At 41.4% G+C, this 27393-nt stretch overlaps 1 protein-coding gene across 1 annotated transcript in view; it reads left to right on the top strand.

Annotated features, from left to right (window-relative positions):
- Positions 1-1349: 1349 nt before the first annotated feature.
- The window catches only part of LOC134565810 (BPI fold-containing family B member 2-like), a 53117-nt gene continuing 27073 nt past the window's right edge, over positions 1350-27393 (top strand). Inside the window, exons 1-5 of the mRNA XM_063425466.1 lie at positions 1350-1471; positions 6537-6655; positions 12483-12573; positions 13590-13694; positions 14494-14640. Of these exons, the coding sequence (XP_063281536.1) occupies positions 6544-6655; positions 12483-12573; positions 13590-13694; positions 14494-14640 (455 nt within the window). The 5' untranslated portion in view covers positions 1350-1471; positions 6537-6543. The remainder of the gene's footprint in view (positions 1472-6536; positions 6656-12482; positions 12574-13589; positions 13695-14493; positions 14641-27393) is intronic.

Raw genomic sequence — 27393 nt, 5'->3', positions numbered from 1 at the left:
CCCAGAACATGTACACAATACATAAGGGAAACATTAACAGAACATGGGCCAGGACATGGCTGTACATGAACTGGGAAGATAAATTAAAACAAGACAAGAGATACAAGGCAAAACAAGAGGAGACATAACTAAGTACTATATATGTCAAACATTGGAGATTTAGACATACATAAATGGCCAAGATGTATGCAGCCCACCACTGCAGTGGGTCCTAACTGCCTAGATATGCATTACTAAATAAACAACAATAAAACACACACAGCAAAGAAAGGAGCAGAGGAAATAAAACCACCACCTGCATGAACAGACTGAAACAAAAGGATTAATGACAAAGGAATGGGTGTGGCAACATAAAATAAACATTTAAAGGAATCCAGAAGACTGGGAATTCCAGGAACGGAAAAAGGAATGAACCCAGAAAACCCAGCAAATTGAAAACCAGACATAGAATAGAAAACCAGAAAAACCAAGAAAAACTAAACAAGAATTGTAAAAAGAGTACTGGATACCAGAAGCCAAGGTCAGACATCTGAACAGGACAGAACAGGTCCTGACATCTATCATATTGACATCTACTAAGGAAGACATTTATATATCCCAAGGAACTGATCCCCCCCGCCCCCACACACATTTGAATTCCAGAGCTGGCCAGAAGTTCTAGTAAATCATATGTAAGCGGTTTTCCACATTTACTTTATTCTGATTTGATGTTATATTTCACCATTGGATTTCTTCTTTTCTGTTTTTTTACATACTCTCCAATCTGAAGCACAACTACCAACGTATTGTGAGAAACCATCATCATTACAGCCAAGAAGAGGCACTATTATTAGCAGGTTGTTTCCACTATTGAATAACGACTCATTCAACAATTACATCTTGTTTGTTTTCTACATTTATTGTTGTGGTGATACAAAATCTCTCACAGGGTTATTTAATAAAGTGAGAATTCAAAGTAAATTTCAAATTTACGGTCAAAGAAGCTGAACTAGAACTACAGCTATTTCCATTTTGGCTATGTTAGCCTTTAATTTTAAAGTCACATTGAATTTACTTTAAATCCTCACTGTTATTTAAATGTACATATTCCCACCTATATTTTCAAGTTTTTCTTGTGCAAGTACAATGAACCATTAAAAAATAACATTTTAAAATAACATTTCACTAAACAAACAGTTGCGAGAGATCTAAGTCTTTGTCCTTGCAAGGTTCTCAACACTGACTTCAATGCAGCTTAAGAGAAGAATTAGTGTCGATAGAAAGGTAAACTATTAATGGGTGTGATTTATCTTCACTTATATCTTACCACCTCTATTTGCCTTCTGTACTTTATCTAGTCGCTATATAAACAAGTATTGTATTATCAGATGAGTGATATGCGTGTGATAGCAATGGAGAGACAAGAAAGAAATAGGACTGATAAGAGCACCATATAATTATAGCAACAAAATCAAAGGACACATCACCAAAGGTACGGTAGGATCCATCAAATATATTTAATTGCTATCTAGAATACCAGCATTTCCAAATGTCTTGCTATCACAGTCTACCTTACAATATCTATGTTAAAAGTATTAACATATTTTATATATTTAATTATGTTGCCTATAATTCCATGAATTTAGATTATAGATAGAAAACTTGTATGTTTGTTTGTTTGTTTTGTATAATTAATTTGGAACACGTGAACTCAGTTAAAACTCAAGGTTATCCCTGATATGAGATTGTGTTTCTGAAAGGACTTCCCTACCGCACCTTATTTACCGTCTCCGGAGGATAGTATTACATATAGGTTCAGTGTACCTTAAGGGATATATATTATTGATTGGGATATGTTATAAACCACCTAATGTTAATATTGATGAGGAAGAACAGCTGTTAGAGCAAATTGGGAAACCTGCACATCTGGGTAACATGTTGATTACTGGAGATTTTAATTACCCGGACATAAACTGGAATAGAGGGACTAGTAGTTCAGCAAGGGGAATCAGGTTTTTGAACGTGTTGAATTACATTTTCATGTCACAAGTGGTACAAGCACCCACTGGAAAGGAAGCTTGTCTGGATCTGGTTATAACAAACAATGTTTATTTCTGACAAAAAATCAAGTAGGGGAGCACTTGGGAAATAGTTATCACAATATGATATCTTTAGACATAAACTCAAAAAAGCAAAAGGCACATGTGGTATACTAAAACATATAATATGAAAAGACCGGTTTCATTAAGATAAGGGCAGCTTTACAATATATTGACCAGCATAAATTTGTTAGTGAAACAAACAGGATAAATGTAATATCTTCAAACAAATATTAGAAAGGTACATTTCTCAGTATGTACCATTAGGTAATACATATAAAAGAAACAAACTGAAACCAATGTGTCATAGTGGGAAAGTAAACCAGGAGATTACAAATAAACGCATTTAAATTGGACAAATTAGAGGAATCTGTTTTGGGCACCTGTTTCTAAAGAAGGATATTATGACACTAGAAAAAGTGCAGTGGGCTACAAAATTAATAAAAGGAATAGAGCATTTGAGTTATGATGAAAGGTTAACAAATTTAAATCTCTTTAGTTTGGAAAACCAGCACCTCGGATGTGATATGATAGCAATATTCAAATATATTCGTTGCCAATAAAAACAAATACCGGTATCTTGAAATCTATTCAAGATCTATAAATAAGATACAAGGTCACACATCTAGACTGAAAGAAAGGAGATTTAGTCTAAGGCAAAGGAAAGGGTTTCTTTACAGTAATAACAATAAGGAAGTGGAATTCTCTGCCTGAAGAGGTGGTTTTATCAGAGTCTATACCGATGTTTAAACAGCAAATTGATAAATACTTGAAAAAACATAATATAAAAGGATATAATTTTTTTTTTAAATGCTTTATTTTTGCTGTGCAGGTGGGTACAAGGAATCAACAGACGCCACAACAGCGTATTTCAAGTTATACATTGGCATAACAGTGGCATGAGAGTCTGCACAAATATTTATAATTTTAACAAGCGTGGTTAAACAGTTGTGTCGTCGGTGTGAAATTAAATAAAATGCAACAAGATAACTGTCGTTCAACATGGCTAAATCGGCATTTGAGCTAGGTATACGTGAAAAACAAAATAGTGAGCTGGTTTTGACGTTCAGACATAAGTTAAGGTCGTTGTCAATATGCTAGGTAGGTATATATAGGAGTCGCGAGTTTATCAAGCTTAGGTACATAACTAAGACATTGGGGGTAGGTTTAGATGTCAGGCTTATGATGCTCTATGTGGAGGCATGGTTCTCAGAACATGACTAAAAAACATTGCTATATCTTGCCCAAGAGTCTGGATTGCATCCCTGAATAATCTAGACGTAACATGAGTAAATCAGCAAAGAGATAAAACATCAATCGTACCACTATTGCGTAAGTGTGTAATTTTCAGTTGATTACGTGCTGGTGAAGCAGGATTATTGTAATGACCCTCGGGGTCGTGCCTTCTGTAATGCCCATAGGAGGCGTTTAACAAAGTAGAGCACAAAATAAAATGAAGTATTGGCGGATGTTTCACCTGCCCCTCTATTTATAAAGTAAAGTATAATCAGGCTTTTGGAGACAAGTTCGGCATGTGTACATAACCTTCGGGCTCTAGGTTGCACCGCAGGCAGCAGCTGAGGGAAATGACACAAGAACAATTTACCCCCTATATGTCTACAATAGCTGGGCTGGGCTAGTGGCACAGTATATATAGTGGTGCTTATGGAATTACCTGTGCTGTGCGCTTGTCTAGGCAAAGACAAGGCTACAGACATACCGATAAGGTGCGACTTATCTATACGTTAGTTTCAACCTATTTTAACTACATGGCATACGATAAAATAAGAAAAGGGATAAGAAGGGTTAAACATTGTTAGGACAGTTGTGCTAGTCAAAGTCCCTGGTCGGTGGCCTGTCTTGGTCAGCATCCATCTCTCAGAGTCAGCCGATTCCCTGTGTGGGGTTCTGTAGTACATAATTGCATAGTTTATTATGCTTAGGCTTTGCTCTCCGGGTATGTCCCTCAGGCTTTGCCCAGGTGTGAGATAGGGATGATGTACATAAAAATAACACTTTGCGTTTTCCCTAATATTGTATAAAACATTGTGAATCTTAATCCTCACCAAGGGGTGGCTCCCTGGGGAGGCCTGCGTAGTAATATCAAGAGTCTCGCAACCCAGGGTGTTGAGTGCCGTGGTACGGCGGGTATAATAGGGTCTTTATGGGGGTACGGAGAGTCCATATGAAGCCCCCGGCATGCCCTGCTCATTGATAAGAAATAAAAGTATAGAAATAACCATAAAAAAAAAAAAAAACGGGAGAGAGGAGTCTGGTATAGATCAGACCCGTGTTCTGACTTAAATAGCCTTAATTACAAGTCTCTGTTTTGGTACGTCCTGGGGAGGTAGGTTACTGCTGAAATCGCTGGGTCTCTCACTTCAAGTTGGGGTTGCCTCTGCGTTGTGCAGCTGTCTTGGCACGAATGGCGCTGTCCTTGCTGGGTCCCAACGGTGCTTTACGTTGGTCGTGTCCGTCCTGCTTGCAGGTATGAGGGAATTTTCCGGGAGGCTGAGCGTTGGTAGTAGCCTCGCCGCCTCTTGCAGGTCTTTAACCGTGTGGATTTGGCCGTTTATTTGGACCTGTAGGGCCCTTGGGGAGCGCCATCGGTAGGCTATGTCGTGTTGCCTCAGGAGCATCGTGATCGCTTGGAGGGACCTGCGCCATTGCAGGGTGTCCCCGGATAGGTCTGCATAAAAGGTAAGATTGGCGTTTTCAAAGGTGAAGGGAGTCTTTCCCTTAAGAGCAGTGAGGATCGCTGCTTTATTTGCCCCCGAGCGGAACCTCACCACTAGGTCCCTAGAGGCATTTTCTGGGGCCCTCCTTGGCTTGGGAATCCGGAAGATCGCCTCAAAGCTTATGGATTTGGCCTGCTGTGGTTTCAGTAGCGCACCAGTGAGCCTCCTAATTAGGTGTGGGAGCTCTTACGTCGGTATGTCCTCCGGGACGCCTCTAATCTTGAGGTTGTTGCGTCGTCTATGGTCCTCGATAGCAGCAAATCGCTGGTCAGTAGGCTCTTGGTGCTTCTTGAGAGCCTGTATTTCAGAACATAGGTCGGTTATCTCCTGGGCCTGTCCTGCTGTGGAGGCCTCAACCGCCCCTATTCGAGTCACCAAGCCCGTCAGTTCTCCGCGGAGCTGGGACACATCGGCTTGGAGCACCCGCTGCAACTCCCCCAGCATGCTCCTCAGCGTGTCTGTGGTGACCGGCTCAGGCGGTTTTTGAGGTTTAGGTGGAGGTGCCAGCGGGCTGAACATTCCGCCTGTGCATTCATCCAGGCTCAGCTCGTCGGAGTCTGAAAATCTCCATTTTGGCCCCATGTGCGCCTTGCGCCAGGCGGAATAAATCCCCGATATCGGGCCCTGATCTGGGCCTGTCCGGTTTCGGTTTCTTCATCTTCCGTCCCATGACAGTTGTGGATCTGCGGGCTCGGTTTGTGGGTCGTCGTTCAGACAAAAAGCCGTAAGTGAAGAGCTCTGCTTTCATGCGACCGTTTCGGCTGGCTGCTAGGCTCCGCCTTCAAAAGGATATAATTTTTAATTAGTGGGGTAATAGCTTCTTGATCCACGGATAACTCTGACCGCCATTCTGGGGTCAAGAAGGATTTTTTTTCCTAGTTTGGACGTGCTATAAACTGGGGATTTTGCCTTCTACTGGATCAAAAGCAAAAACAAATGTGAGAAAGGCTGAACTTGATAGACACATGTCTCTTTTCAGCTATGTAAATATGTAACTATACAGTGCTGAGGATTTTGTTAGATCTGTTAAAGAGCACAGGTGCTATAGTTCTCCACTTTCAACGAAATTATAGGTTCTATATAACCTATTGGGATCTCAGCATTACTTTCAGTACCCATTTAATCCCTTATGGGGTGATTACTATTACTTGCTTACTGTTATTATCGATGAAACTGTGTTCTATCTAGTGCTTATTGCAATAGTGTGTTATGTGGTTATATATATATATATATATATATATATATATATATATATATATATATATATATATATATATATATATAACTTATATTTGTTACCACTGTGTTTTTTTATACTGTTTTGGATTTTTATATAATAATTGTATTTCTACAGTTACATTGTAACTTGACATGTCTGTGCTACTACCCTGATTTATTTTTGACTTTATCAGTTAAAACTCAGGACAGTGGACAATTGTAATAGTTATAATAACAATAAACTAAAAATGCATATATAATAGTACAATATAAAAGTCATAATATTAAAGTATTTTACTATAATGGTTATATTTAGTTGTTTCTTATTTTACACATTCTTTAGGATATAGATGTAATTGTTAGCTAAGGCAATGATATTTATATTGTGGCAATATGACAAATAAAAAGCAATGTTGATCTCAACAGCAACTGAACAATTAACACTGACCTGTATCAAACAATACGTTTATGACTTTAAATTATTTACATCTCTCTCTTTTAGTGGAAACATGTATAAAGTTATTTGTTCAGCAATTGTCCTTTGCTTGGTGCTACAAACTCACACTACTTTACCACCATGCTCTGGACTGCTGAGATACAGTGAAAAAGCCATGGAACACAGTAAGTAATGGGAAACAAACCTTCTATTGATGTCTAGGCATGTCAATATTATCACTTGTAAATGAATTAAACATGCATCTCGCTATTTAACATGCTCACACTCACATTTTCATGAAAAAGTAATATTAGTTAAAAGTGTTCACCTAAAAATAGTAAAGCTCTTTAATATACTAAATTAACCCCTTAAGGGCACATGATGGAAATATTCCATCATGATTCCCTTTTATTCCAGAAGTTGTGTCCTTAAGGGGTTAAGGGATACTATCACTTTTTAAAAAAAAAAAAAATATCACATATACTGGAAATAATACATTAAAGGAATTATATAGAGTAAGGAAGAAAATGTTGCATTCCCTACACTATAGAGCTTTCTCTCCCTCCCCCTCTTCCCCCTCCCAACCCCTATGCCCTCCTCTGGCTCATAAAGGGCTAAAAAAAATTAACACTTACCCGATTTCAGCTCCGATGACATTCGGCACTGGTTCTGCACTCCGCCTCCTCTATCATCGGATGGATGGGGGCAATGGGTTGCAAGTCCCATTCTCTATATGAAAGCATTGCTTCAATGGTTTCTTATGGGGATTTTACTGATGCTGGATGTCCTCATGCAGAGTTTGAGGACTTTCAGCATCAGTTAGGCAACCAAAAGTTGGTAAGCCACCACTAAGTGCCTCTAGTGGCTGTCTGATTAACAGCCGCTAGACGCAGTCTTAGTCCTCCAATGGAATAATTGCAGTTTCTTAAAAACTGCAATGATTTACATTGCAGTACTAAGTGGAACTGGGACATCAATGAGATGAAGTGGGTTGGGTGACTATAGTGTCCTTATAAAAATCTACATTAATATTAATTACAAAAAAAACATGAGCCCATACTCCAGCAACAAAAACTGCATGCTGTGATTTTGCTTTGAATAAGTGCATTTATGCACATTTAAAGGACCTTTCTAAGCACCAAAACCACTGCAATTTAAAGAGCATGAATGCTGTCACCTTTGGGTACCAATTTAAAAAATAGTCGTTTTTACTTTTCACCTAAAACACATCTCTTGTGACTATCTCATCGCAGTTGGGAAGGTGGAGGGGGCAGGTGTCACTGGCAGGACCAAGGCAGGGGCGGGCTGGGCCGGGGGGCAGGGAGGCAATTGCCCCCCAGGCCGCCGAAATTATTTTAGGACCGGCCGCGGCGGGCCGGCCCTTTAAATGCTGCAGCCGCCGAGCGCTCTGTAGGTGGCCGCCGAGCTGGTCTCCGGTCCGCGGTGCCGGCCGGAGTGATGGGAAGGTGCACACTGAGTGTGCACTTCTTCCAGTCAGTCCGGCCGGGTACAGGAAACAGAAACTCCTGTTCCGCGCGGAACAGGAGTTTCTGTTTCCTGTACCCGGCCGGACTGACAGGAAGGTGCACACTGAGCACCTTCCTATCACTCCGGCCGGGACCGCGGACTGGAGTGCAGCTCGGCCACCTACAGGGGAGGGGGTAAGAAGAAAGGGGGGGGGAGAGTAAGAAGAAGGGAGGGGGGAGAGTAAAAATAGGGGAGGGGGAGAGTAAAAAGAGGGGAGGGGAGAGAGTAAAAAGAGGGGAGGGGGGAGAGAGTAAAAAGAGGGGAGGGGGGAGAGAGTAAAAGAGGGGAGGGGGAGAGAGTAAAAAGAGGGGAGGGGGGGAGAGTAAAAAGAGGGGAGGGGGAGAGTAAGAAGAGGGGAGGGGGGAGAGTAAGAAGAGGGGAGGGGGGAGAGTAAGAAGAGGGGAGGGGGCGGAGAGTAAGAAGAGGGGAGGGGGGGAGTAAAAAGAGGGGGGGAGAGTAAAAAGAGGGGGGGAGAGTAAGAAGAGGGGAGGGGGGAGAGTAAAAAGAGGGGAGGGGGGAGAGTAAGAAGAGCGCTCAGACGGCTGCAGCTGCTTTTCCCTCCCTCCCCTCCCCTGTAGGTGGCCGCCGAGCTGGTCTCCGGTCCGCGGTGCCGGCCGGAGTGATGGGAAGGTGCACACTGAGTGTGCACTTCTTCCTGTCAGTCCGGCCGGGTACAGGAAACAGAAACTCCTGTTCCGCGCGGAACAGGAGTTTCTGTTTCCTGTACCCGGCCGGACTGACAGGAAGGTGCACACTGAGCACCTTCCTATCACTCCGGCTGGGACCGCGGACTGGAGTGCAGCTCGGCCACCTACAGGGGAGGGGGTAAGAAGAAAGGGGGTGGAGAGTAAGATGAAGGGAGGGGGGAGAGTAAAAAGAGGGGAGGGGGAGAGTAAAAAGAGGGGAGGGGAGAGAGTAAAAAGAGGGGAGGGGGGAGAGAGTAAAAAGAGGGGAGGGGGAGAGAGTAAAAAGAGAGGAGGGGGAGAGTAAAAGAGGGGAGGGGAGAGTAAGAAGAGGGGAGGGGGGAGAGTAAGAAGAGGGGAGGGGGGGAGAGTAAGAAGAGGGGAGGGGGGCGGAGAGTAAGAAGAGGGGAGGGGGGAGTAAAAAGAGGGGGGGGAGTAAAAAGAGGGGGGAGAGTAAGAAGAGGGGAGGGGGGAGAGTAAAAAGAGGGGAGGGGGGAGAGTAAGAAGAGGGGAGGGGGAGAGTAAGAAGAGGGGAGGGGGGAGAGTAAGAAGAGGGGAGGGGGAGAGTAAGAAGAGGGGAGGGGGGAGAGTAAGAAGACAGGGGGGAGAGTAAGAAGAGGGGAGGGGGGAGAGTAAGAAGAGGGGAGGGGAGAGTAAGAAGAGGGGAGGGGGGAGAGTAAGAAGAGGGGAGGGGGGAGAGTAAAAAGAGGGGAGGGGGAGAGTAAGAAGAGGGGGGAGAGTAAGAAGAGGGGAGGGGGGAGAGTAAGAAGAGGGGAGGGGGGAGAGTAAGAAGGGGGGGAGAATAAGAAGAGGGGAGGGGGGAGAGTAAGAAGAGGGGAGTGGGGAGAGTAAGAAGAGGGGAGGGGGGAGAGTAAGAAGAGGGGAGGGGGAGAGTAAGAAGAGGGGAGGGGGAGAGTAAGAAGAGGGGAGGGGGGAGAGTAAGAAGAGGGAAGGGGGGAGAGTAAGAAGAGGGGAGGGGGCGAGAGTAAGAAGAGGGGGGAGAGTAAGAAGAAGGGGGGAGTAAGAACAAGAGTGGGGAGTAATTAGAAGAAAGGGGTAAGAAGAAGAGGGGGGTAAGAAGAAGAAGGGAGAGTAAGAAGAAGAGGGGGGAGTAAGAAGAAGAGGGGGAGTAAGAAGAAGAAGGTGGGTAAGAAGAAGGGGGTAAGAAGAAGAAGGGGGGTAAGAAGAAGAATGGGGTAAGAAGAAGAAGGAAGGGGTAAGAAGAAGAAGGAGGGGGTAAGAAGAAGAGGGGGTAAGAAGAAGTAGGAGGGTTAAGAAGAAGAATGGGGGAGTAATAAGAAGAAGGGGGTAAGAAGAACAAGGGGGGGAGTAAGAAGAACACAGGGAGGAGGGGGGTAAGAAGAACACAGGGGGGTGAGAACACACAGAGGGAGGAGTGAGAAGAACACAGGGAGGGTGGAGGGGGGATGATAAAAGCACAGGGAGGGTGGGTGAGTGTGAGAAGAGACCGCTAGGGGAGGGTGGGGGAGAGGAGAGACCACTAAGGGGCAGGGGAGAGCTCTAAGGGACAGAAGGGACAGCTCTATAGGACAGGGGGCAAGACAGGGAGCTCTTTAACACTACGCACACACACACACACACACACACACACACACAATGCATCCCTATACATACACAGAAACACACAATGCACCCCTATACATACACACACAGAAACACACAATGCATCCCTATACATACACAGAAACACACAATGCATCCCTATACATACACAGAAACTGAACATGCTTCCCTTACACACAGAGAAACACACAATGCATCCATTACACACACACACAATGCAACCCTTACACACAAAGACAATGCATAATTTGCACACATACACAGAAACATACAATGCAAACCCTTACACACACATGCAAACACACACACTGTTTTTCTTACATACACACAGAAACACAATGCATCTCTTACTCTCAATGCACACACATACAGACACACACCTTGCATCCCTTATGCATTCAAACACAGATTCACACAATGCATCCCTTACACACAACCAGAAACACATAATACATCCCTTATACACAAATACACACTGCTTCCACTACACACAAACACACTGCATCACCTGCACAAACTGGTATCCCTATACACTACATACCATAAGCACACATATTAGATAACACATAACACATCCCCTACACACTCCACTCCCTGTGAGCGAGCTCATGGGTGGGTGGAACATATAAGTGGACTTATGAGTGGGCCTTATGGGCATACTCACCGTCAGGCACTGGGGCCCAGACCTTGAGCTGTGTAAGAGGCCCCCAAAAATGGAGCTGCTTCCAATTCTCCCAGAACGTTGAATTTTGTGACCACAGTTGCAAACAGCCTCCAGAGGTCCTGTTCTACACCAGACCAGTGGAGCCAAACTGCAGCCCATCATCATCCTCATCTAATTGTAAGTAGGCAATCTAGTATATTATTAGTGACACTAATCTATAATTGACCTCACATTAAAGGGACACTATAGCTTAATGAAGTGGTTCTGGTGTCTATAGCTGGTCCCTGCAGGCTTTTTAATGTAAACACACACTGTGTGCAGCACTGGCGTTAGTTCATATGGCAGATCATATGGGTGGGGCATTGTGATGTCACATGGGGGGGGGCGGCAAATTTATATTTTGTCTAGGGCGGCAAAAATCCTTGCACCGGCTCTGATCCTGGGCAGGTACACCAGTCTACTGGTGACCCACAGGAGGGGAGTGCACTGATTGCACTGCACTCTCCTCCTGCCCAGACCCGTCTTGACCGCAGTGCAAGTGCCCTCTGCCCCTAATTTACAGTGGCTCACACTCACAACAAGCAGTGCCTGGAGCCCTTTGCAGAGACGGAAACAAAGAGGTTCTGCGGCTGCTGGCCGTCCTGCAAGCATTACATTAAACAGCTGTTCCCCATGCAGCCACAGGTGGCGTTGTGCTGGGAGACTGTGATTACTCTTCACTTCCTCCCAGCCTACAGAGCAGCGCATGGGGGAGAGAGGAGGAGGCATGATTTAATCTTGAATAAATCCTCTAAGCAAACCTTTATAAATTTGGGGGGGGATCAGCTCTGTTTCCACAGTTTATTGGTGTTTACTCTCATCTCTGTATTAATATTGAGGGATGTCTAAGTAGTAACATCAGTGTGTGTCAGCAGGGCCAGCCGTTGGGGTGGGCAAGCTGTGCGGTCACGCAGGGTGCCATGACAACAGAGGCGCCCGGCGGCCAACACAGCTCACAAGTTGGGTACACCAGCATATTTAATTTAAACGATTCGCTGGTGGTCCACTGGTGCGCACCAGCAGTAGGAGCAGTCAGATCATATCCTCTCCCTCGTGGTTCCGGCGCTCAGTTAGTGAGTCAGAGCACAGGCTCAGAGATTCTCAGCCTGTGCTCTGACAACATTGAAAGTCAGAGCCGTGAAGGAGCGGGTATGGCAAAGAGCTACTGATTAGCATAACATCAATATCCGTTATAAAACCAGAAAAAGGTGGGCATGGATGGTGAACTGATTTGGTGGCGCAATGGGCCACTTGACTGGTTTTGCCCCCCAGGCCTAAGGCTGCCAGCCCTCCCCTGGACCAAGGTAAGTTGTCAACCTTTTTAAAATAGCTTGACTACTTACTCTGGATGCTTGGTGAGCTCCTCTATCTAAGTTGGTTGCAACCAGTCTCCATTAATTCTGCTCTAAATGTATTGTTTTAGTATACATTCTTTATATATCCAGTGCAATAAGCATAATAGGATTCTGTATTCTAAATAAACAAATAATGATTAAGGCACAATCATGTTTAAAGTATTTCAGGCTCAAATATTTCAGCTTCAAGATTCGTTGAGCAATATTGCTGTCACTGACGTTCTTCCATCTGCTACACTGGATATTAAAGAGTGAGTAAAAACCACCCAAACACGGATTAAATGTTATACTTTTGGGAGTAATGACCACAGATACAGAAACTATAGTAGATGGTTTTCCTCTTTATTGGTATAATCACTCCATACCAGGAGAATGACCAATTGTAAAATGAATGAACTACATCTACTTCAGCTACCACCACTACTGTCAAGATAGCTATGGCAGTTAGAAGATAAAGGTTTTCAAGGGCTTCAAAGTATCGTACAATTTAAAGGACTAACAAAGCTGAACGGTTACATATTTTTATTAGTATATTTATTTATTCCAAAATGATTAAATATGTTATTTGTGAAATCTATAAGAAAAAAACAATTATGGAAATCCACATATCACTTCTGGAACTGGACTCTTCCATCAAGAAGTCACTGGAAACTATAGACAAAGGCATTTGAGCTGTAACGTACCAGAAAAGTATCAATTTGAAGACAAAATAAACATATGAACTTTACCATTCAAAGATGAACAATTTAATATAAACAAAATATTAATATAGAAAAACACTGTTCAATGATTCAATAGTAATGATAAAATATAATACACACACACACACTGAGAAGATAGATAGATAGATAGATAGACAGCTAGACAGACAGACAGACAGACAGATAGATAGATAGATAGATAGATAGATAGATAGATAGATGGATAGATGGATAGATGGATAGATAGATAGATAGATAGATAGATAGATAGATAGATAGATAGATAGATAGATCAATAGATCGATAGATAGATAGATAGATAGATAGATAGATAGATAGATAGATAGATAGATAGATAGATAGATAGGTTTTCTAAACTGATTGAACATTTTTTTGAGTTTGTTTAGTTTGCTGCTATTGGTATTTGCTATTGAAGAAAATGTATTTAATTTATCACTGGCATATATAAAGCGACAACATATTCCGAATCATTGGTAGTAGCATGAGTCTCCATTCTAAAATACAATCTCGGTTTTATGAGTTCTAACAGATTGTCATTTTTCTAGGATTAATATACAGACAGCTGATATTCTACAGATCTCAACACAGCTCATCCCCAGCTTTGGAGTACATGTGTCTGTAAATGCTGACCTGAACCTCACGGCCAAAGTGTGAGATTTTTAATTTTTATCAGCCCATTTGACTGCGAGTGACATAATTGAATGTACTAATATTATTTACTTAACAATCTCTCTTCCCCCGCTACCTCAATGGCCAAGCATCAAAGCTCAAAACGTGTGCTAGATATTGTGCCGTAAGAGGTGTCTTTGTTGACTATTATGGAGCAGTGTATGTTGTTAGCTCTCTAACTGCAACATATTGTCATTAAAACAATCTCCTAGAATCTCGGTCTAACATAGCCAACATAAGCTCAATTGTCAGCGACTAAACCTGACCACAATGTATACAAAGTGACTAATCCAATATTAACTATAAGCTATATCACTTGTACATAACCTGCTATATTACTGCAAAATGCTATGTATACAAACAGATGACCACTGTGCTGTTATTGACCAAGTTTTGAGCCTGCTGATGCTGATGTGGCGGTAAAGGCACTGTTGTATCTAGTTCTTTGCTGAATAAAATAAAACATTAAAAAAAACAAAAAAAACAATCTCCTAAAAGAAGAGAGTAGGGACTTGATGAGTAGGGACATGATGTGCATCATGAAACAGTCAACATTTTAGAGAACTGGGTATTCTGACATGCTGTTAAGTCATTGTGGAGCACCTTTTTTTTATTTGAATGGTATTCATAGATAGATTGATAGATTAATGGATCAATAATATATTGGTCATAGCTAAACAAATTTCCTTTAAATCAGATCATCTGCTCTTCTATCCTCAGTACAAATCAGCTTAATAAAAAATAAGTTAAAAAATATATAATTTACCTTTTTCTTTGCAGAGTTGATGAAGTGGTTGACATGAGAGTTTTGGCAGAAATTATTTCTAAGGTTCAGATATTACAAGATTTCTCTGGCAATCCCAAACTGAGCATCAAATCATGTAATGCACAAATAAAAGAATTACAGGTGACTCCGGAGACAACCAGGTTGGTTACCTCTGATGCTGCTTGTGTGACATTCACTGACATTTTTACATTGCCTTTTGAAGTTGACTGTTCACCATTCATTGTAATCTGTTTAATATTGGAAATCAATATGTCTCCTATGAATGGAAAATATATTTTATGCTACTGTTCAGCTGATCAGAAAATTACACAGATGTTCAGGCATGCCTAGTAGTTTCTTTAAATGGCAGTCTTTTTTCCAGAAGAAAATACATTGACAATATTTTGGCTTTTATGTGAGCTTTTGAGTTTGACTTAAAGGGACACTATAGTCACCAAAACAACTTTAGCTTAATAAGGCAGTTTTGGTGTATATATCATGCCCCTGCATTCTCACTGCTCAATTCTCTGCCATTTAGGAGTTACATCAATTTGTTTATGAATCCTAGTCACACCTCCCTGCATGTGACTTGCATAGCCTTCCTAAAAACGTCCTGTAAAGAGTCATCTACAGTTTATCATTCCTTTATTGCAAGTTCTGTTTAATTTAGATTTTATTATTCTCTGCTATGTTATTAGCTTGCTAGACACTGCAAGAGCCTATTGTATGTGATTAAAGTTCAATTTACAGAGAAAAAGATACAATTGTTTAACCCCTTAAGACCGGAGGGAGTACTATTACGTCCTTTTAAAAGCGGCTCTAAATGCCGCAGGACGTAATAGTACGCCCTCCGGTTTTTAGTAACTTACCCGGTCGCTGGCGATCCCACGCCGGCGATCGCGGTTGGGGGGACTCCCAGGGAGCCCCCCGCGGCACGTCTGCTCTCTTCAGCCCCCACGGGCCATGTGAGAGTGAGGTCCTTGCGAGGACCTCACAATCACATGGCCGGGATAGCTGGCTGCAGCAATGCCAGCAGGGGGACTAACTGTAATGACAGTTAGTCCCCCTGCTGGCTGAAAATCTAAGTAAAATAAATTAAAATAAGTGAAAAAAAATATATATACTTAGATCATATATATATATATATGATCTAAGTATATATATACACATATACACACACACACATACACCGTCTAGGTGTATTTTTATATTAATATATATATAATTATATATATATATATATATATATATATATATATATATTAATATCAAATTACACGTAGACTGATACTGATTAAATATATATATAATTATTGTTATATATATATTTATATATAATATAAAAAAAATGTAAATACGTAAAAAAATAAAATAAAAAAATTATTAAAAATTATTACAAAATAAATAGATGTGTTTTATTTCGTTCTAACTGTATTGTGATATTAATATATATATATATATATATATATATATATATATATATATATATATCAAAATACATGTAGAACGAAATAATATATATATCTATATACATAAATATATACGTATATATCACTATATATATACCTATATATAAATACAAATATTTTAAAAAAATTATATATATATATATATACGTATATAAACACATATGTATATATATACATATATTAATTCTACACATATATTTATGTAATAATTTTACATAATTAGGTATCCTAATTAATTACAATTAGCGGGACCTGCCTGACAACCCATGCCGAAAGTACAGGGAATTTAATTTGCTAGCACTATATTTAACCCTATAACTTTCCAAGACACCATAAAACCTGTACATGGTGGGTACTGTTTTACTCGGGAGACTTCGCTGAACACAAATATTAGTGTTTCAAAACAGTAAAATGTATTACAACGATGATATCGCCAGTAAAAGTGAAGTTTTTTGCATTTTTCACGCACAAACAGCACTTACACGGACAATATTATTGCTGCAATACTTTTTACTGTTTTGAAACACAAATATTTGTGTTCAGCGAAGTCTCCCAAGTACAACAGTACCCCTCATGTACAGGTTTTATGGTGTTTTCAAAAATTACAGCGTCAAATATAAGGCTTGTGTTTCATTTTTTTCACATTAAAATTCGCCAGATTGCTTACGTTGCCTTTATGACCCTATGGTAGCCCAAGAATGAAAATTACCCCTATTATGGCATACTATTTGCAATAGTAGACAACCCAAGGTATTGCAAATGGGGTATGCCCAGTCTTTTTTAGTAGCCACTTAGTCACAAACACTGGACAAAATTGGCGTCTTTTGCATTTTTCACACACAAACAAATACTAACGCTAACTTTGGCCAGTGTTTGTGACCAAATGGCTACTAAAAAAGACTGGACATACCCCATTTGCAATACCTTGGGTCGTTTACTATTGCAAATGGTATGCCATTATGGATGTAAATTTATTTCCTGGGCTACTATACAGTCTCAAAGGCAACGTAACCAATCTGGCGAATTTCAATTTCAAATGTAACATGCTATATTTGACCCTGTAACTTCCCAAAACACCATAAAACCTGTACATAGGGGGTACTGTTTTACATGTAAGACTTTGCTGAATACAAATACGTGTATTTTATTGCAGTAAAAGCAAACAGTATTATGGCATTGACAGGTAAAATTTCATGTAGAACTAAAAAAATAAAACAAAATCTTATTTTCGCCCATTTTTTTCATATTAAATTATGTTTCATAGCTAAATATTTGATATTAAATGAAAGCCCTGTTTCCCCTGAATAAAATGATATATAATAAGGGGGGGTGCATTTAATATGAAAGAGGTGAATTGCAGTTGGACAGACACATAGCGCAAATGCCAGGTTTTGTTTACATTTTGTTTCGTTCACAACTTGTACATTTGGTTGCGGTGTTAAGGGGTTAAGGTAAATTACATCTGTTTGAAAGTGAAACCAGGTTTTTTCATGCAGGCTGTGTCAATCAGAGGCATGGGAGGTGGAACAAGGGCTGCATAAACAGTAACAAAGTGATTTAAGTGATTTTAATTCTTTAAATGACATAGAATTGAGCAGTGAAACATGAGAAGCATGATCTAAAGCTTAAGTTGTTTAGGTGACTATAGTGTTCTTTTAACAAAGGCTCATGTAAGAGCCGAAACGTTGTCACTGTATTTTGTCATTTGAAGAAATCACAAGGTGTGCCTGGCCATCTGTTTCATATTCCATTGGAACCTTGGGGACATCCTCCATCTCTAGAGCACCCTGGTGGGAAAAATCACCTGTAGCGTGTGAATTTTCCACCTTTTGTTACAAACTGTTCTGCTGAACATGAGATCATGAAGTGACATTTTTCAAAATTCTTTGTTCAATCCCTGTTGAAATAATGTTGCTGGCATAGGAAATAGCAAAGAAAACCTTTTGCTTTTGCTTATTGCAAAATGTGTATTGTCCAGTTCAACCTATTTTTATAATAAGGCATACTTCAGTAAAAGAAGTATTTCCAAGATTCTCCTACATATTTTTTTTCTTTACCTTCATCTGCACCTTATAAATATAATGGTTTTCTTTATGCCACTTTCTTTCTTTTATTTCATGTCACTAGCCAATTTTATTTCTTTATTTCTTTTATTTAATGCCACTAGCCAATCTAAATTATTAGTTTTAAGTAGTTCACAATGGGTATTCCAAATTTATACAAATGTATATTTTTGAGACAAAAAAAAATATGAATTTCAAGTAGCGCATTCAACTTATTACACCCATGAAGTCAACGTGTTCAAGGTACACTTGGTGGTGACTCAAGATACACTGTTGTGCCAAGTTCTTGCAATTGAAAACAACTGGTCTAGTCTAATATACAATAGAAAAAATGACTTGGTTGAAAAGTTTGGTCTTAAGAAGCACATAATTAGTATTTAAACATTGGGAAAGGGTGTAAACATGACCAGAAAACCCCTCCTACAAGAATAATTATGACTTTTCATTTATGGCTTTACGGAATACAGAGTTTTATATGTGTTTGGCACAAAATGGCAGAAGGGGTGTACGGGGGATGTAGGGGCTATGCAACAACTAATTAAATATGTATGTTGGGGTGTGAACAAAGGAGATGAATTAAGTGACTGACTGCCATCGCCAACTTCCTTAATATACAGGCACACCAGGACACAGATAGTAATATTTTAATATTTCTTAATGTTGTTTTTTTATTTTTAAAACAAAACTATGGTACCAAAGTAGGGTGCTTAACTTGGGCCTACCAACATTCACACAGCACCTCTACACTATTCACATACACACTATTAATACAAGGAAAAAAGAAAACAAACACACGCACTCACAAAAACAACAGAGAGCCAAATCGATCTGAGTTAAACTCTTTTCTTGAATTTTTGTCTGGCATCAATACTCAGCCCATGGGTGTTCTCTTTTTTTGTAGTATTACAATCTGGAATTAAAATAGATATTATTGGAATGTCTGCCATTTGATTTACCAACATACCATTAATGTGGCAAAGAATGTTTGATATGAGTAAACAGTTAATAAAAAAAAACTTACATTTTCATAGTGACCTCCTTTACTATGAGACTTTGCTAATAATTTGGCAAAAGTAGGACAACACCCTTGGACATTTAGTGTCATAACCAGTGCCCCTTTAAGAATAAATAAACAACTCAACAACTACATTGTATATGGGCACTAAGTTATGTTGAGAAGTCCAGGATATTTATAAATGAAAGGATTACTCCAAGCACCACTTCAGTGATTTTAAGTGGTCATGGTGTCTGGAGTCTGTATGTGCAGCATTTCGTAATGATACGCTGCACATACAGGGATAAACCCCTTTGGGATGTACACTTCTGGCAATGTCATCAGGGCGTTATTAGCTAGGCCAGAAAAAGAGTTCTTTTAGAACCTTGCAAAATTAGCGTATGAAGTCAGCACGCACAGCATGCTGATGCCAGACAGACAATAGCGGCATACCACCCCCTCCCATGCTGCCCATGTCCTATCTCCCCCGCCAGCAAGGGAGAAGGACACCAGCTATGGAGGATTGGACTTCAGAGAGAACTTTTCCTTAGTGTGGGAACAGAGCTAAATTTTAGATTTTATTTTTTTAATTTGGGGGGTGGGGTGGGGGCACGAACCATGCCAACAAGGGTTACTCTAACAAAAAACAGTATTTTTTTGGTTGGAGTTGACCTTTTAAAATATGAAGCTATAAGGAGTAAATTTGTCACATAACAACACCAACTTACAAAAGAAAACCACACATTTTGGGTTGTACAAAACCCCAATCATGGTTGAAACTTTTTAGTCTACATTTTGAAGTGTGATGGAATTCTAGTAAAATAGAAGTTTAGTAGGCCAAGATTGCCATGCGGCATATGTAGGTACATGTATTTGTAGTATCAGTTAGTTACACGTAGCTAAGATACTGTCATCAATGTAATGAGCATGTGCAGGAATGTAGGAACTGAAATTACACTCCTTTCTCCTTTGTTTCGGATGAGCCATGTGGTCTGACTGGATGAGCAAGTCCAGACTTTATTCATTGATTGGTTAAGGGTATGTGTGGGTGTAGCTATTTATGGGAGGAGCTATATTGCTATATAAGGAATGTACTCCATGTGTTCTGGGCTCAGATCTGTTTTGGAACGTTAGTCCATCTGAGACCTGATCGGTACGTGAATAAAGGCTTCTTACTTCCTGAATACCTGTGTCCATCTCTCTGTGTTTGGCTTCTGCACGTTTCCACGGTTACATCTCTGGTGCATTGGCCAGGAAACGCATTGTCAAGGTAGCTGAGACAAAGACGTGAGACGGAAGATCTTTACCAATGTTCTCCACGGCAGCACCCCTGAACTTCTGCGTGGACCTCCTTTTATCTCGGGACCACTGGCCTGTTGTCCAGGAGATCATCTGCCTTTACGTAGTAAGTACCGGGGTGCCCCGTCGATGAGTGTGAAGCCTAGGTCCCGGACCGAAGAGGTAAGATTAGTACCGTTAGAGCGGTAGGCCCACAAGGGGTTTGTATTTGGAATTGGTTTAGCTGCATGGAATCTGCCCCTTCCTTCTGGAGGGAAGAAGTGAAGGCGCACCGCTTATGTTGACATTAGACGCTCTGTAGTCAGCCCATCTAATACAAGTGGTTTGGGTCAGGCTGAATCCTGGTGTAAATAGTTCATGCCGGACACCGGTGTCCTGTCTTGACTAGCGTATCTAGGTGTAAATTTTGGTCGCTAGGTCAGGGGGACCGGGAGACTGTGCAGAACTCTGGTGTACATTCCGTCTGTTAGATCTCAACCTATCTTGGCTAAGTGGGAGGCATGTAAATTCATCCACTAGACTATTGATAGAGTAAATAGACTAAATGAGTCCTGTTGTAAATTCCGCTCATTAGTTCGCTATATGTGGTACTTGGGCACTAGACTATTGATAGAGTAAATAGACTAAATGAGTCCTGTTGTAAATTCCGCTCATTAGTTCACTATATGGGGTGCTTGGGCAGCGTAGACTAACCGAATCCTGGTGTAAATAGTTCGATAGTTCTCAAGGTGCTGGCCAATTAGAATAGTTGGGATTATTGTAAATATTGTTAGATGTACTGTAGTTGGTGAATTGGTTATGTGGTTAAATTGTATGTCCTGCTAGAAAGCTTGATCTCTGCTGTCTAGTGGGAGTGTAAATTGTGTGTAAACTGTATAATAGTGCACGGTACCATAACCACTAACGTATTATAATTACTGACATTGTGTATTGTATATAACTATTAAAAAACTGTTGTTTTAGGTTATATGTGTAACACCATAACTGTTACTAATTGACCTGTGATTTTAAAACTGTACCATAACAACTTGCTAACCGTACCATAACTACTGATTGTAAAGACGATGTTACTGGAGTGTGTTATAGTCGGGCAATTGAAAGTTGATTTACTGCGTGGATGATTGCAGGGTTTGATCTATAGTTACAGAGATAAGTATCTAGTGTTTGGTAAATCTTTGTGTGTGAAGACGTCGTGTTATCACTGTGTGTGTAGGAGAATTCTCTGTGTGTTTTTGTGTGTGTTTGGCCTAGTAACTGTGCCGCGTGGTGCTGTTGCCAGGGAAACAGGTGTGACTGTTGGGAGTGTGTTTGTTGTGTTTCTTTTTTACGCTCCGTTGCTAAGTATGGGTACATCTGATTCAAAGATCATTGATCCCTTGTCATGTATGCTAAACAATTTTGCAAAGGGATACAATGTTTGTGATTTTGGGGTAAAATTATCCCCCAAAGCGTTTGACTACATTGTGTAGCAGAGAATGGCCTCCACGTGGTAGTCTTGATCCAAATCTAGTGCAGCGTGTACACATGGCTGTATCTAGTAGGCCTGAATTTTACATTCAGTTTCTGTACATTGATTGTAGGAAACAGGTTGTTGAAGGATTGCCCAAATGGATTAAAGTATGCCACGAGGAGCAATGTCACCTCATGGTGGCCAGGACTCGCCTGTTCATCAGGGCCGCAACTCCGCCCATTTTAGATACGCCCTCTGAGTCTGAGCTTCCTCTACCACCCCCTTACTCCTCCTCCAAGGCTAGAGGAGGTGCTCCCAGGGTTGCCACTCCCCCTACCCTAGTGTCTCCTCCCACTCATTCATCCAGCGCAGAGCCCAGCCCACTTGCCTTAAGCCCTCCCCTACTAGTACCTACCTCCATTAGTCTTGCATATCCAGATCTAACATCATTTCTGGTTCCTGGTCAGGCTCCTCCCAGCCCGGCCCGTAATATCCTGTTAACTGACCTTTCGTTTAGTAAAAATCAGTTGTCCCCATCTCCTTGTCTCACTACCCCTAGACCGGAACTCAATACTAAACAACCTCACCAAAGCCCTGTATTAACCCGACAGATGACTGGTACCCTCCATCCCAAACATTACCAAATGCCTCTCGGACTTGCACCAGGCCCAACACACTTTGACGATAATGGTCAATTGCAACATGCAGACCTTGTATTTGTCTATGTTCCCTTCACTACGACTGACTTATTTATTTGGAAGACCCATAGCTCTTCATATACCAATAAGCCTCAAGCAATGACAGATTTGGTTTCCTCAATCATAAAAACCCACAATCCTACTTGGGCTGATTGCCAGCAATTACTATTGACTTTATCTAACAATGAGGAAAGGACTCGGATTAATCAAGCGGCTATTAAAGCGCTTGAGGAAGCGGCCCGTGTCCAGAACCAGGCCAATCCGGCTGCATGGGCTGCAGCCCATTACCGAATGTGGATCCGAACTGGAATATTAATGGCACTGATATGCCCCATTTAAGAGCTTATAGGGAAGCTATTATTGCTGGCATGAAGGCAGGAGGGAAAAAGGCAATCAATATGTCAAAGATGGCTGAGGTGTTGCAGAAAGCTGATGAGTCACCTAGTGCCTTTTATGAAAGATTAATGGAGGCATACAGATTGTATACTGCTTTTAATCCAGAGGCTCCTGAGAATTCCCGAATGGTTAACTCAGCCTTTGTCAGCCAGGCCCAAGGTGATATTAAAAGAAAATTACAGAAGTAAGAGGAATTTGTAGGGATGTCTATATCACAGTTGATGGAGATTGCGAATAAAGTATACATGAATAGAGAAACAGAGACAAAGAGGGAAGAAGAACGTAAAATGAGGAAGAAGGCAGATATGCTAGCGGTAGCTATTACAAGCGTAGATAGACAGGGAAGGGAGGTGAATAGAGGAGTTGAAAATAGGTTGAGTAGGGGACCACTAAGCAGGAATCAGTGTGCATACTGTAGAGAGGAAGGACATTGGAGGAATGAATGCCCGCAGAGAGAGCATTATGAAAATGGCCGAAAAGAAGAGAGAAGAGTGCAGGGAGGTTATGGTGGCAACTATAGAGGCAGAGGAAGAAGAAGTTTTGGAGGAAATAGTGGGAATAATAGAGGAAGTGTTCAAGGGGACAGATATTATCCACCCACGCAGAGACCTAGAGAAAGAGAGGATAGAGATTTTGTGGGTCTGGCTGACACTGTTATGGAGGACTATTGATACCGACCGGGCTCCATCCCCCTTGGTCGAGCGGAGCCTATGGTCGATGTAGCAATAGGGGGAAAGAGAAGTCCTTTCATGATTGATACTGGGGCTGAACATTCCGTAGTGACCAATTTAGTGGCTCCTCCTTCAGGAAAAACCATAACAGTAATAGGAGCAACTGGGAAGAGTGCTGCTAGACCGGTTCTTAAGAGTCGCACTTGCATTCTGGGAGGCCATTTGGTGAAGCACCAATTCCTATATATGCTTGAGTGTCCAATCCAACTTCTAGGACGAGATTTATAATCAAAGCTTCAAGCCCAGATAACCTTTTTACCCAATGGATTGACATCCCTGAAGTTTAATGGATCATCGGGCATAATGGCGATATCGGTGCCAAGGGAAGAAGAATGGGGCTTCTACACGATAATGACAAGTGTAAAACCTAAGAGTGATGAATCTCTATTTGACATTCCAGGAGCATGGGCAGAAAATAATCCACCAGCGCTTGGCCGTAATATTCCACCTATACATATTGAGTTGAAGCTTGGGGCCTATCCCGTGAGCCTACGACAGTACCACATACCTCAAAAGGCAAAGAGAAACATACAGACCTACTTGGATAAGTTTGTGGTATCCTAAAATGCTGTACTTCCCCCTGGAATACTCCATTGTTACCTGTTCAGAAGCCAGGATCAGATGAGTATTGTCCTGTACAAGATTTAAGAGCAGTTAATGATGCGGTAGTTAATATACACCCAGTTGTACCCAACCCTTATAATCTGTTTGAATTGGTGGGGCAACTTACTTTACAGTCCTAGACCTCAAGGATGCGTTCTTTTGTCTTCGAATTGCTGCTGAGAGCCAGTGTATCTTTGCCTTCCAATGGAAAGATGCTGTTACGGGTTCAAAGCGTCAGATGACTTGGACTAGACTACCTCAAGAATTCAATAATTCACCCACCCTATTTGGATCTCCACTAAGCCAGGACCTGCAAGATTTCAAGTCCATCCCAGGAGAATGTGTATTACTTCAGTATGTGGATGATTTGTTGATAGCGGCAATTAGTAAATAGATATGCCAACAAGCAATTTATGATCTACTTCAAATTCTCTGGAAGGCAGGATACAAAGTATCTAGGAAGAAAGCGCAATTGTGCCAGTCAACTGTCAAGTATTTATGATTCCATATCTCTTGGTCAAAGGATAATGGGACCCGCAAGGAAAGAAGCGGTATGTCAGATACCGATACCTAAGAATAGAAGACAGGTGCGAGAATTCTTAGGAGCAGCAGGATTCTGCAGGATATGGATTCCTAATTACGCGATATTGGCAAAACCCTTATATGGAACTATAAAGGGCACAGAACATGACCCCTTCATATGGACCACTGAACAGCAGAAGGCATTTCGAGGATATCAAGAAAGCACTAATGAGTGCCCCAGCCCTATGTGTACCAGATCATACACGTCCATTCTATCTGTATGTACACGAGCAAAGAAGAATGGCTGTGGGAGTACTAATTCAGTATTTGGGATCATGGCAACGACCTGTCGCGTACATGTCCAAACAGTTGGATTCAGTGGCCAGTAATCTTCTGCCTTGTCTGCGAGCAGTGGCCGCCGCTGCCCTGTTGGTAGCAGAAGCTTACATTGGGTCAGGAACTCTAGTACTTCATGCAGTACAGACTCTACTGGATTACAAAGGTAATCATTGGTTCTACAATAGCCGAATGACTAAATATCAAGCCATGCTATGCGAAAATCCAAGAGTACACCTTGAGACTGTTAATACCCTGAATCCAGCTACACTTTTGCCACAACCTACTGAAAGTCAACATGATTGTTTGGAGATAATGGATGAAGTGTTTTCAAGTGTTTTCAAGCCGACCGGACCTTCATGACTTTCCCATCCAGAACCCGGATGTACAGTATTATACGGATGGTAGCAGCTATGTGAAAGAAGGAATTCGCTATGCAGGATATGCGGTAACAACTATAGACAAGGTGATAGAGGCACGGCCACTGTCAAAAGGGACAGAAGGCAGAATTGATTGCACTGACATGAGCCTTGCAATTGGCTGAAGGGTTGAAGGTGAACATATATACTGATTCAAAATATGCATTTTTTAACCACTCATGCCCATGAAGCCTTGTATAAAGAAAGAGGGTTGTTGAATTCGGAAGGGAAAGAAATCAAGTATGCAGCTGAAATACTTCAACTATTGGAAGCAATATGGGAGCCAAAGGAGGTCGGTATTATACATTGCAGAGCACATCTGGGAGGCGATAGTGATGTGGTAAAAGGAAATCGCATGGCAGATAGTGCGGCTAAGCGTGCTGCTGAATATGAACAGGAGGAATATGTGGGGTACGTTGCTGCCCTTGTGTCTGCCCCTCTGTCTCAATAGACCCCGATTTATACAACTCAACAGATGGAGTGGTTGAAGACTGAAGCGGGAAAATATTTGGAGAACAATTGGTATCAGTTAGAAGATGGAAGAATAGTCATTCCAACATCTCTGGCTATAGAGATTGTTCAGAACTTCCACAATGGCACACATACAGGAAGAGATAGTATGGAAGAATCTCTCAGGAAACATTTCTATATACCAAGATTATCCAATCTTACTCAAGCCATTGTTTGAAGATGTGTTCTGTGTGCAAAGAACAACACAAGACAAGGCTGTTAAACCTCCAGGGGTCCAATATATGGGAGGACTCCTGATGTCAGATCTGCAAATAGACTATACAGTAATGCCTAAATCTGGAGGATATCGTTACCTGTTGGTAGCTGTGTGTACCTACTCAGGTTGGGTACAAGCTTGTCCAACCCGTACGGAAAAAGCAGGAGAAGTTGTACGATTCCTGTTGCGAGAAGTCATACCCAGATATGGACTCCCGTGCTCTATAGGATCAGATAATGGCCCAGCCTTTATTCATCAGTGCCTACAACAACTGACTCATATGCTTGGTATTAAGTGGAAACTTCATACAGCATATAGACCTCAGAGTTCTGGGAAGGTGGAAAGGATGAACAGAACTATAAAGACCCAGTTGGCAAAAATGTGTCAAGAGACCCAGCTTAAGTGGAATGTTCTTTTGCCAAAAGCTCTGTTGCGCATACGCAATACTCCTACCAGGAGAATGGGTCTGTCTTCTTTTGAAATTATTTATGGACGTCCACCTCCTATACTCAGTAATCTAAGGGGGAATTTGAGTCAGTTGGGTGAAGGAATTACTCGGCAGCAGGTTGTAGAGTTGGGTAGAACTATGGAGGAAGTACAGAAATGGGTACAAGATAGGTTACCTGTGAACCTATATCCACCTGTTCATTCTTACCATCCAGGAGATCAAGTGTGGATAAAAGAATGGAATAGTGTTCCATTAGGTCCGAAATGAAGAGGTCCTTATGTTGTTCTTTTGTCCACTCCAACAGCTGTAAAGGTGGCAGAAGTGACTCCGTGGATTCATCACTCTAGGGTTAAACCAGCGGCAGACTCTTGGCAAGCTACTCCAGACACTTAAAATCCTTGCAAGGATGACTCAGGCGGAGTGAGTGCGAAGTATTGGGACATCGTGGTTGAAAGTACTATTTCGAGACCAGCAAGTAGGTGTTTTGACGGCCATAATAAAGCCTGACCACCTTTCTACGTGTCATAAGCCAGAGTGTCTTGAAGAGATCTCTGTGAAGGAAAGTGAGGATCAGAAGAACGCCAATGCTTGCAGCCCTCACAGTCGGGAAGTTGAGGTGCCGTCGCACGGTTGAAGAGATAAGAATGAGGATTTCAGGAGTAATGAATTTATTGTGTGTTTATGTATTGTTATAAATTTTCAGGAAGGTAAGAGTACAGCCATACAGAATTGTATTAAGACTAGAAAAACAGGTAATCA

Source organism: Pelobates fuscus, chromosome 6 (assembly GCF_036172605.1).
Source record: "Pelobates fuscus isolate aPelFus1 chromosome 6, aPelFus1.pri, whole genome shotgun sequence".
In the NCBI taxonomy this organism is placed as follows: Eukaryota; Metazoa; Chordata; class Amphibia; order Anura; family Pelobatidae; genus Pelobates; species Pelobates fuscus.
Note: the sequence above shows the minus strand (reverse complement) of the source record. Positions and strands in the feature narration are given on the sequence as shown.